General features: G+C 50.2%; 1 protein-coding gene across 1 annotated transcript in view; it reads left to right on the forward strand.

Annotated features, from left to right (window-relative positions):
• TTF1 (transcription termination factor, RNA polymerase I) overlaps positions 1–9,125 on the forward strand; it is a 28,683-nt gene extending 19,558 nt beyond the window's left edge. Inside the window, exons 7-11 of the mRNA XM_015407534.1 lie at positions 410–499; positions 3,227–3,292; positions 5,042–5,079; positions 5,832–5,903; positions 7,138–9,125. Of these exons, the coding sequence (XP_015263020.1) occupies positions 410–499; positions 3,227–3,292; positions 5,042–5,079; positions 5,832–5,903; positions 7,138–7,406 (535 nt within the window). The 3' untranslated portion in view covers positions 7,407–9,125. The remainder of the gene's footprint in view (positions 1–409; positions 500–3,226; positions 3,293–5,041; positions 5,080–5,831; positions 5,904–7,137) is intronic.
• Positions 9,126–12,585: the final 3,460 nt, after the last annotated feature.

Raw genomic sequence — 12,585 nt, forward strand, 5'->3', positions numbered from 1 at the left:
AAGAGTGTTCTCTTTCTCTGCTTGCTACATATTACCATGCATGTAAAGCAGCCCTGAGCAGGGGACTTTTCTGTATTTTGGAGGGTTTTTTGTAATTCCGCAGTGCATTTTAATATGCCAGATGCTTCACCATCACCTCCTGCTGCCTTACAACCCCCCCTCCTCCCCCCTGAAGTAGGTTGCTGCTACTGCTGTTTTATAGATGCTCACCTGCATTCGGAGGAAGTCATCGTCCAGGGAAGCTTCCCAATGAGCTCATAGCTTAAAAAAAAAAAAAAAAGGCTTTCAATCCTGGTCTCCCAGTTAATCAGGTTGCATTGAGTTAACTAATAATAAATCTGTTTAAAGGAAATGATCTTGGGGCTTCACAAACCATTGATTTTTCTGGACTTCTTTTTTTTAACGTTAGGATGTCAATCGTAACCAAGAGGATGTCCGGCGGGCGGGTGATAGCCGGGAGGGCCCAGAGTTTGCAGTTGAAGATCAACCTGATTGAAAGGTATTTGCTCTTTTCCCTGTTTTAAATTTTTAGAACTCTTAGGAACGTGTTTCTTGACAGATAAATGCCCATCTCCTGTAAATCAATGGATTGAGGCCCATAGAGCTTTATAAATATTTGAACGTATTCCATATAAAATAATTGCGTGTGGATGTATTTTTAGATATTTGGAAATCTTTTCTAGAAGCTTATGCGAAGATCTGCTTCCAGTGTTGTTATGTTTCTGTTCTCTCTCTCTCTATATATATATGTGTGTGTGTGTGTGTGTGTACATACATGTACATACATATACATGCACGCACACATACGCATGTATATTGGGGGTTCCTTTTTTTAAATTAGTGGCTGGATTTTGAGGGATTGTTTTCCTTTTTTTTCCTGGTTTGTCTCCTTCCTTCCTTCCTTCCATCCTTCCTTCCTTCCATCCATCCATCCATCCATCCATCCATTTGGTTATTTAAAAGAAGGAATGTGTTTCTTGGCAGGCTGGCAGTGCTCGCCTAAGCAGAGTGACTCCCTGGTAAGAGCACTGAATTCAGAAGGGTTTCCCTCTACCTAAGATGGCACCGTTAGTCAAGCCAAGTAATATCAGCTCAACTCTGCCTGCTAGAAAGTGCCTTGGAGGTGTTTCCGCCTCTTTGACTTGAATGCTTTTGCTGCCGCTTTTGGGACTCTTCGTTCTTCCTAGAAGAGGGTTCTTTTGGTGCACTGTGATTTCACTGTAAGGGGGCAGGTGAAGACTCTGGCGACTAAGCCAGCGCCCACTTAACCACCTGACCAGACAGGGCGGATTTGAAGCGTGTGCCCAGTGTCTCGACGCAGAGAGGTCAAGAGAAAGGTTGTGGCAGCCATGCAGAGGTCCCTGACCTTTACAGACGCCTTTGGAATTCTGACACCGGGTGATGGGCACAGCCACAGAATGGCTGCCGCAGGGGGCAAAGCCCAACCACACAATGGGTGCGGTCAGACGGCGTGCTGGGAACGGTTTAAACTGCTCCAGCCCTCATGCGGTCTTTTTTAACCTGGAGAATCGCGATCACACTCACCTCCTTGCTCCGGATCGCTGCGCAGCCACATCGCTCCCCACCGTCCACACACGGGAGCGTACGTCGGTGTTCTTTTTCTCTCTCTCTCTCTCAGTTTGGGCATGCACACAGGCAGCCATCTGTAGAACTAAAATTTCTGCACGTGTGCAGAACAGTGATTTTCACTTCAACCCGACTGCTGTAACACTTCCCTTTAAACGTTTACCCCGAAAATGGCCTCCCTGAGATCCCGAACTCGTCTAAAGGCTACAACTAGGCCCCGTTTAAACATTGTTTTTAATAACACGGTGGCGGACCTCCGCCTATGCGCACACCGCCAACGCTTTAAAAAATGGCGGCCGAAAAGCGGAAGCCTCGGGCAGCTTTCAAGCGGGGAGGGGGCTTAAACCAGAAGTGGCTCGACACCAGAGGAGCGATTGGATGTCAGAAGAGTGTGGCTGGAATCGGAGAATCAGGAAAACACCACTTGGGGACCTGGTATCAAAATACTCCGGGTTAAAGCGGTCTTGAGCTGGAAAGCGACGGCTGGGGGCAAGAGGCAGATGTTGACTGTGTGATCGCGCAGATAAAATCCGTTTCTGAGGCGGGTCGAAAGCGGACTAAATGGCCCGTCTGAACGCACCCAATGTCAGGGAGGAAGGTTATGCCTTAACTCCAAGAGTAACATTTCCGGCAGAAGCTTTCCTTATCAGGACACCTTTTTAATAAAAGGCATTTTATACAACAATCAACATATTGTTTAAAACGGTTTTCTTGCATACACATAGTTGACCTTCAGTCACACAGTGAAGATTCTTGTGCTGTGGCGGCACCTGCTGCCCAAGTAATAATACAATGGGTCTCCAGTGGGCTGTCAGGAGCCCTGCTGGGTAAGAGCCCCATCTGGCCCCACCCACTATCCAGAAGCACCTGGCAGCCACCAGGGGAATTGTTGGCAGGGGCCCCAGCGCCCTCGGACACAACGTTGGGGACCTCTGCAGTACTGGTCTTACAGTGACTTCCCTGCAAAAGCAGTGGCATCACTTTCTCAGGCCATAGGTGTATTCATAGTGGCCTTGGCACTTCACAAGAGTGGCACAAAGAGAGGTCCCCGTACTGAGGGGCTTACAGTCTAAATTCCCGCGAAACAGACAACAACAACAGGAAGGAGGGAAGAGAGACAGCTGCTGTCTGCTGTATACGTAGCACAAGTTATATGACCCGAGTTGGTCATCCAAGGGGTGTGGCTGGAAAAAGGGGAATGGATTAATTCTGCAGGCCGTTGGTCACTGCGGAATTGTTGAGTTAAAAACCCTTCAAGAAAATTCCCTATAAAGATAGATTGTGCCCCTGTGGGATGGGGGAAATTGAATCCATCGGACATGTGCTATTGTACTGTAAATTCCACTATGACATCCGTGTTGTTTATATTGAACCCGTGTTGGACCCCGTTTTGGGCCAATCTGATGAGCATAAAATTAGTTCTTTATTGTCTTTGCATAATATAGAAATTCTGGAACCTGTAGCAAATTTCTTTTATGAGGTATCTAGGAGGAGAGGCTCATATTAAGGCAATTCGGAATGTGATACCCCTCCAGCCTATCTTGAGGCTCTATGCTGCATGTGTATTTGATATTTTATGCCAATAAAGGTATTGTATTTGATCTTGAGTTAAAAACCCTGAATTGCTTCTGTATTTCAGGTTGTATGAACTGAACATTGAGGATGCGAACGATGTCGATTGGGAAGTTCTCTCCAGTATTATAGGGTAAAACCCCACAATTTGAATGTGGAAACATGCACACAACTCTCAGTCTCACTGACGAACCAGTAGGCTTCTGTGTAACTATGAAGTCAGATTGCTTAATGGCTTGTTTTAGGGTTTGCACTTAGCCGCACGGTTGCTGTCATGTGGGGAAATAAGCGCTGAGTCAGTGCTTGATCCCTCTGTCAGCCACATGCTAATCGTTCCTCCCCACCCCCAAGTTCAAGTAGCTGCCAACGTTTTCAGCTTCACTTCAGCTTATGAAAAAGAATATAAGACAGTTCTGATTGAGGCCCACTTAAAGGCAGCGAGGGCATTTCCAGAGTGAGCAAAGGGACAGCTTAAAAATGCTGGTTGAGTTCCAATCAGGAGCTGGGCAAAAGCCTGCAAGGAAACCTGTAGAGCTGGTCCTGCTGGGGGTTAGAAACAGAGAGGGGGACAAGAGGGAGGGGACCTTTCAGCTCCCCCTGGCTTTAAAGGGGCTATACCTTCTGCTGTCCTTCTGGAGGTCATAGCCTGCTTCCTCCTCCTTAATTTTATTTAAAACACTTATTAGCTGCCTGTGTGTACCTTGTGGCACCCAAGGCGGCTCATGCATCGGTGTATGGTGTAGTGCTTAAGTGCGCGGACTCTAATCGGGGAGAACTGGGTTTGATTCCCCACTCCTCCACTTGCACCTGCTGGATGACCTTGGGCAAGCCACAGTTCTGATAAGAGCTGTTCTTGAAAAAGAGCAGTTTCTGTCAAGAGCTCTCTCAGCCCCACCTACCTCACAGGGTGTCTGCTGTGGGGAGGGGAAGGGAAAGGAGATCGTAAGCTGCTCTGAGACTCCCTTGGGTGGTGAAGTAAAGGTAAACGTTCCCTTGCTCGAAAGCCAGTTGAATCTGACTCTAGGGTTGCGGTGCTTATTTCCGTTTCAAAGCCGAAGAGCCAGCGCTGTCCGAAGACGTTTCCGTGGTCATGTGGCCGGCATGACTAAACGTCGAGGCGCACGGAACGCTGTTACCTTCCCACCGAAGTGGTGCTTATTTATCTACTTGCAATTTCTTCCTCTCGAACGGCTAGGTTGGCAGGAGCTGGAACTAGAGACGGGAGCTCACTCCGTCATGCGGCACCCAGGTCTCGAACTGCTGAACTACCGACCTTCCATAGCCTGCAGTTCAGCGTCTTAACCACTTGAGCCACCGCAGCTCCTTGGGTAGTGAAGGGCGGGGTATAAATCCCATCTCTTCTCTCTTCTTCTAAAGTGCCATCAAGTCACAGCTGACATAGGGTGTCCCCATAGGGTTTTCAAGGCAAGTGATTAAGCAGAGGTGGTTTGCCATTTTGCCTGCTTGTCCAAACTCTTCCTTGGTGGCCTCCCGTCCCAAGTACCAGCCCTGCTTAGCTTTCGAGATGTGATGAGATCTGGCTCCGCTATACCATTCCACATCCCCCAAGGGGGCTTACAGTATAAATAAAACAACAGTTATAAAGCACATAAAAGTCACAGTTTAAAGACTCCCGTTAGGACCGCCGATAAGAAAAGCCAAATCAATCAAAATGCAGTCCTAAATAAAACTTGTCTTCAACGGCCTCCTGAAGATTGACAACGGGGGGGGGGCAGGCGCACCTCCCTGGGGACTGGGAGGTCGTTCCCTAATCGTGGGGCTGCCACTGAAAAGGCGCTCATCTTGTGTGTCCACCAGATGAGCGTCTTTGATTGGTGGGGCAGTCAGGAGGGCTCTCCCTGCGACCTTCATTCCCGGGCAGGGACGTGTGGGAGAGGATGGCCCTTTCCCTGGGAGGTTGTAGGGGAGGCCTCAGGTTCAACCAGGCCCCTCTGTGGATCCCTCCAGGATCCATTCTGCGTAGACTCCAGTAGCTAATATGACTGCAGACTTTCAGTGATCTGGAGCACTCTTCTCCTTGCCCCAAATTGTCATGATGGATTCCAGCTTTTTGCCGTTTTACCATTAGCTGTGTGATTTCTGCCATATGAAACGGGGTGTGTGTGTGTTAATCTGACGAAGGCAGTTTCGGCTGAATCAGAGTTCTGACACCGGCAGGGGTGCATTGGGATCCCCACATTCAAAGCAGCCATAAGGAGGCCAATTTCCTTGACCCTTTTGGACAGTAACTGTTTTATTATGGAGCAGGTATTCTTAGCCAGTGCTCTGCTTTATTATATGGGTGATATTCCACAGCTTGTGGCGGAGGTGTGTGTGTGTGTGTGTCAGTGACAGCCAGTTTGGTGTAGTGGTTAGGAGCGCAGACTTTAATCTGGGAGAGCCAGGTTTGATTCCCCCACATGCAGCTGCTGGTGTGACCTTGGGTCCGTTACAAGTTTTTTCAGAGCTGTTCTCTCAAGGGCAGTTCTGGAAAGAGCTCTCTCAGCCCCACCTACCTCATGGGCTCTCTGTCGTGGGGAGGAGAAGGGCAAGGAGATTGTAGGCCACTCTGGGACTCCTTCGGGTAGTGAAGGGGCTGGGTATAAATCCGATCTTTTCTTCTTCTATTGCACAGTTAATTGTTGTCTGTTTCCCCCCCCCCCCCCCTCCAGATTATGTCCAGAGGAGATTTTACAAGCTCAAGGCTACTCGGGTCCCCTGTTGGAACCGAAAGACCTTTCCCGGTGAGGCTTTCCCCCGGCTCATGCTGTCTGGGTGTCGTCCCCCCCCCATTCCCCTCCCTTTAATCAAATCGAACTCAAGGCAGCTTACAAACACACCTGCACATAATCCTTTGCCGGGGAGAAAGGCCTGCTGGCTCCCCCGCATCTCACGAGATTGCCTGCAAAGCAGTCATAAAGGGTTGGCCTCTACCACTCCGAACAGGTGAGTGCAAAGCCCTCCCCCCCCCCCCCCCGGGGGGCCTTTTTTGCAGGGGGAAAGGGCCCGAGCCCAGAGCGTGGGGAAAGCGATTCCGGTCGCGGCCCGTGCTGATTCTGTGTCATCTTTTTAGGAAGAGGCAGCCACAAGTCTGACGACAACCAGGACCTAACCGTGAGCTAGATCCGAGTCCCGCAGCACCTTAGAGGCCAACACGATTTTGGGGGAATGAGCTTCCGAGAGGCCAAGCTCCCTTCATCAGATCAGTCGGAAGGGGGGGGGACCCCTGTGTCCTTTCGGCCCCCGTTCTGGCTTTTGCACCTGACCGAGGGAGCTCTGACTCTTGGAAGCCCATGGCGCCCCCCCCCCCCCCAAATCTAGCCGTTCTGCTGCAGACCAACGTAGCTGCCCACTGAAACTATTATTAGTTTATTATTCATTATTGGTTTATTACTGTGGCTTTATTATTCGAGCCGGTTTGTTGTAGTGTTTAGGAGTGTGGACTCTGATCTGGGAGAACCAGGTTTGATTCCCCAGTCATCCACATGCAGCCAGCTGGGTGACCTTGGGTCAGTCACAAGTTCCCATCAGAGCTGTTCTCTCGAGAGCAGTCCTCGAAAGAGCTCTGTCAGCCCCACCCACCTCCCAGGATGTCTGTTGCGGGGAGGGGAAGGGAAAGGAGATTGTGAGCTGCTCCGAGACTCCTTCGGGTAGTGAAGGGGGGGGGTATAAATCCAATCCTCCTCCTCCTCTTGCTCCTCTAGCTGCAGAAGTTTTTTTCCCCTTTTCCTTCCCTGATCCCTTTTGAGGGCCAACCCCTTTGAACTGAGCCTCATTCCCAAAAGAGAGAGGCCCTGAAAGGCACAGGGTGGGGTCTAACTTGAGTGTGCCTCCTCCTCCTTTCTTAGGAGCAAATGAAACCTTTTGCATTAGTAAAGCCACAAACGCCTCGCAGGGTCTCTAGGATGCCTCTGCTCCTCTCCCCTCCCGCGAGCACCCAGCCTGGCCTTATGTTTTCTGTTCTGTTTCGTTTTAAAGAAATCATCGATCACCTGCATGAAGTGACCCTTCCGAAGCTAAAAGCGTTGCTGAAATCGAAAAGGGCAGGTGGTGCCGCCAGAGCGCAAGCCACTCCCGTCAAGAAGCAGAGGAAAGTGTTTCAGCTCCAAGACATCTTTCAGGAGAGCAGCGACGAGCTGATAGATGATTCTGAGGATGAGCTGCAGGCAGAGGGCGGCGCAGGTGGCTCGGGAGAGCTTCTGACCGGAAGGAAGGAGGGGCAGAGCGGAGGCCCAGAGAGAAAATAGTAGATAAGAGTTTTATTTTTATGGCGTTTCGTATTGGATCCCTGGCAGCTTCGGGTAAGCGGTATGGAAGTGGAGGGCAGGCTCCCCCCCCCCCCCGGTCTGACAGCCACCGTCTCTCCCCTCTGCTGGTGGACCCTCCCTCAACAAAGATGCAAACTTTGCATCTCCTTGTGATCAGTATGCCCTGTATTTGCACAGAGACGGCATTGGCGCCATTCAGGGCTGGCGCAAGGGCACTGTGGCACCACCGGCCAGCCACTGGGGCAGGCGCACGCACACACAAAACCCACCCGAGCCCCGGAGACGGAGGGCCAGGAGTGCAGCGGAGCTGGCTGCCGCCTGCTCTTCTTCCGTCCCTCCCTCTCTTGCAGGGTGCGGCGGGGGAAGGAAGCTGGGTAAGTTGCGGCACTCCAAGCCTCCTCACCCTCCCCAGACGGTGGGTCTGGCAGCTGCCTGCTGTCCCTCCTTCACCAGAGACGGTGATTAGGGCTACCTGGGCGGTGGCACTGGGACAGGGGTTGCTCCTCAGGCTGCCCTGGCAAGCATTGGTCGGTGTTCCTGGCCGCCTGGCACCCTAGGCGATTGCCTAGGTCTGCCTAATGTGTGGGCCGGGCCACCCTCAGTTCCATGAATGCACAACTGCCGTCTTTGCTAAACGCCAAGGGATTTTCCAGCAATGCAGGGTCCAGGTCTGCCCACTGATCAGTCGGCAGGCCATTGGTGGACCTTAACATTCCAGCCACTTTTTTACGGGGTATGACTGACCCTCAGCCTGACCCAACAGTCCTCTGGTGCAGATGCTGGGTCCAGTCAGTGCGGAACTCTGTAGGACCCAGCCTTGCCGGAGAGAGAGAGCAAGAGAGAGAGATCCTCTTACGGGTAGGCACTTGGGTAGGATCCTACCCCTGGTGGGTGATGAAGGAACCTTCCGTGGATCGGCAGACTAAATTCCAGACACACAGGCTGCAAGTGGCCAGGCTGCCTTCTCTCAAACCACCAGCTTGCATCTTTTTTCGAGCCCGTCTGCTTAGACATGGAGCGGGGCGGGGATGCCGTCATCGATCTGAAGTTGCAGTTTTATGTTCCTTTGAGGGAAATAAACACCACTGAGCACAGTGGGACTTGTTTCCAAGTAGACTTTTCTAGGATTGGACCGTAAAGTTCGTTTTTGGAAGGAAAAGCTGGATTTAAAATTTCTCTCCTGTTGGATACGAACGCCCCTTCTTTTAGGGGCACCTTAGGGCCTTTTTCTGAAGGCATGAACCTGTGCAACTTTTTTTGGACTTAATCAGGCGCTGGTTTCTGGTCTCCGTGTGAGAGAGGAGGTTCCAGAGCCCACCTGCCCTCTGGCTTGGCCCTGTGTGGGGCCGGGCTATGCCAGGGCCCTCCGAGAACCTGCTCTCCGCCCGGACGTCTGGGGCACAAAGGGATGTTCAGGTCTGATCATCAGTTCCCACCTGGGCGACAGCGGGTCGACGTTCTTTCTGTGCAAACCAAAATCCCCGTCCAGTACAGGATGCAGAAGCAGACTGGCCCAGCTTCTAGAACCAAGTTGTGCTCTGGTGCTGCCTGTGTTTTTGAATAGCCCGGTACAGTCAGGAACTGAAGGAGCTTCAGAATTCACCGTTCCAGGGAGCAATGCCTTTGGTGTGCAATTCGTTCCGTCGTCACCAGGGCTACTTATCCTCAATTTAAAGTGTGTTGGCTGCCCCCCCAGGGCGTGCGCTTGTTGATAAACGATATTTCTATGCAAATAAATGTTATTTTTTAAAAACTTGGGACTTTTTTGCTTCAGGTATATCTCTGTTGGACATTTAATTTTTTTTTTTTTTAAGTGAACAATTATGTCGTGAAGTTCTCCTCTGTACTCACCGTTCTTCTACCGGTTCCTCTTTTGCCTTGCATCCAGTGTTCCCTCTAAGCTGAGTTAGGGTGAGCTAGCTCACATTTTTTTAGCCTCCGGCTCACACACTTTTGCCTTAGCTCAGGAAGGATGGCTCCAGAGCAAACTAATTTATGCAGCAGCCAAATCGCTCTCTCACCACTTTAATGCCGGCAGCTCACAAAGTAGTTTTTTTGCTCACAAGACTCCACAGCTTAGAGGGAGCATTGCTTGCATCCCAGGGTTGGGTCCTCCACGAAGCCCCAATGACCCTGCTCAGTGGAAGCAGCCTGACTTGGGCGTTCAGGGCTGCTGTGGAGGCGGCCGAGAGCTGAGAAGGAGCTGCGGTGGACACTCCTTCGGTTCTGGCGCCGGTGGCACAACCATAGCAATGGAGGAACCAAGCCAAGATGCCGCGGATGGCACTGTGAACAAGAGCAGTAGCCATATATTTTTAAATTAATTTGTACCCTTCCTTTCTCCCTAGTGGGGACCCAAACCGGGTAACGTCCTTCTCCTCTCCTCCATTTTATCCTCACAATAACCCTGTGAGGTAGGTTAGGCTGAGGGAGTCTGGCCCAAGGTCACCCAGCGAGCTTCCATAGCACAAGCGGGGATTCGAACCCAGGTGTCCCAGATACCATTCCGACACTCTTAACCTCTGCACCGCACCGGCTCTCACCTTCCTAGAACTGTCCTGGTAAAGTTTTGTAGGAGGAGTAGGAGTAGATTTATTGCATTAATCCAGTGGCCATTACAAAATGCAGAATACAGCAGAGCAATAATAAAAAGTTAGAAACCACCATTCGTATCCGGGTTAATATTAACTTCAAATCAGTAATAAAAAGAAAGATAAAGCAGTTTTGATTACCATCAGGGTGCCTGCCCCTTAGATCTAATCTTAGACGCTGCTAAGGCAAACAAGGAGACGCTATAGGATAGAGAAGCATCATTATCTGAGAGCAAGAACGCAATCTTCTCAGTTTCTGAATATGCTTGCGTGACCGATAGAAATCCTGCTAAAAATTTCTCTCTTGGAGTGCTATATAGTGGACAGTAGAGCCTTTAGTGAGGAAGGTTCTCCAGCTCTGGCAAACCACAAGTGCAGAAACGTTGCTCTTTTGGAGTATGCGAATAACGACCAGCCAAAAGAGCTGTTTGCATAGTTTGGAATCATAAAGCTGTGAAGGACACTCTTAAGATTATAGTTAGAGATGTTGACTAGGTAGTTCGACCTAATAAAGTTTTGTAATGTACTATTTTCTTTTATTTTTTTAAAAAATTAAAGACTGTATCATTATGCCGGACATTACATGCTTAATGTCAACGGGTTTCAGTATCTAAAAAGGTAAATGTTCCCTTGCTTGAAAGCCAGTCGAGTCCGACTCATCTCCATTTCAAAGCCGAAGAGCCAGCGCTGTCTGAAGACGTTTCCGTGGTCATGTGGCCAGCATGACTAAACACCAAGGCGCACGGAATGCTGTTACCTTCCCACCGAAGTGGTCCCTATTTATCTACTTGCAATTTCTTGCTTTTGAACTGCTAGGTTGGCAGGAGTTGGAACTAGAGACGGGAGCTCACTCCGTCATGTGGCACACTTGGGTCTCGAACTGCCGAACTACCGACCTTCCACAGCCTGCAGTTCAGCATCTTAACCTCTTGAGCCACTGCCATATCTACTGAGCCTTAAAATTGCTGTGCTGAACCAAAGGGCCCCAGCAGCTAGCAGTCCTGCTAAGCCTTAATTCCACAGAGGGGTGGGATCCTGGAGTTCCAAGAGACTAGCCCACGATTCTGGGGGCAAATGCACAAGATAGAGGGACCACCTGCTCTTGCCTGCCTTCTTGACCGCACAGCTTCTCACTGTCTTCATTTCCGCTTGTTCAGTTTCACGTATTCAAAGAAATATTATTCTCAAAAAGGATTCTCCGTTGAACTGGAGAGGAAAGCAATGTAACAGTTACATACTGTTTTAGCTGTGTAAACGTCTAAATTAGCTTGTAGTTGACATGCATTCCCCACCCCACGTGTCTGCCAGTTGCTTTCCTTCTCTGAGCATTCCAGACAGGACAGCAGCCGCCTTTGGTGCATAAGGTTATGTATGCTGATGAATTTCTGTCGGGAGGTCTGTTGCAGCCAAAACAGGAGTCTTGTGGCACCTTAAAGCTTCTAGTGGCAGAAGCTTTTGTGATCGAAAGCCCACTTGTTCAGATGCATGAAGTGCTGCTCTCAGTTGGCAGAAACAGAATGTGTATTGTGCGTGTACATGTGCCGGGGGGGGAGGGGGGCAAAGGGAGAGATGCTATGCCAAAGCAAGGCCAGAAGGCTGGACGTAGGCATATGATCCTACAGAACACAAATGAAAACAGAAGATCCAAAAAAAGGAGCAAAATACCTGGCTGTGGATGAATTTGGCAGTGCCAGATGAACAGTGTCCATAAACGTCAGAAGAGAGAGGATAGCGCGCCACCCTTGCTCTGCTTGGATCCTTTCCTCTTTTGACTGGCTGTTTTTATCCTTTACGGTAACTTTCTCTTGGCTTGTCTGGCCACCTGGCCTCACTGTTATAATATTGTACTATGTGCATGCGCACACCCTTTTCTTACGTCTGCACCCTTATGTGTGCATATGATTGCTGCTAACTGGGGAGGGGTAAAGCTTCATGCATCTGACAGAGTTGATTCCGACCCATAAACCTCCTGTGCATGCTCAGCATGCGCGTCCTGTATATGTGCCGTGAGAACATGGTTGTTTTTGTGTGTCGGTAAGGGCACCAGGTTGGTGAGCTGCGGTGGCTCAAGTGGTTAAGACACTGAACTGCAGGCTGTGGAAGGTCGGTAGTTCAGCAGTTCGAGACCCAAGTGTGCCGCATGATGGAGTGAGGTCCCGTCTCTAGTTCCAGCTCCTGCCAACCTAGCAGTTCGAAAGCAAGAGATTGCAAGTAGATAAATAGGTACCACTTCGGTGGGAAGGTAACAGTATTCCGTGCGCCTTGGTGTTTAGTCATGCTGGCCACATGACCACGGAAACGTCTTCAGACAGCGCTGGCTCTTCGGCTTTGAAACGGAGATGAGCACCGCAACCCTAGAGTCGGATTTGAGTGGCTTTCGAGCAAGGGAACCTTTACCTTTTAAGGGCACCAGGTTGGTGACTGGAATGCCAAGTTGGTGTCTGCTCTTTACCAGCTGCATGGGTCCTCCTTGAACTGGTGGCAACTGACTCCCCCTCAAATCCACACCGGTTTGGAGAGGCCAGTACAGTCTACAGCAAGGGGAGGAATAATCTTCTGTTGTGAGC

Source organism: Gekko japonicus, unplaced genomic scaffold, assembly GCF_001447785.1.
Source record: "Gekko japonicus isolate JY-2015 unplaced genomic scaffold, Gekko_japonicus_V1.1 scaffold955, whole genome shotgun sequence".
Classification (NCBI taxonomy): Eukaryota; Metazoa; Chordata; class Lepidosauria; order Squamata; family Gekkonidae; genus Gekko; species Gekko japonicus.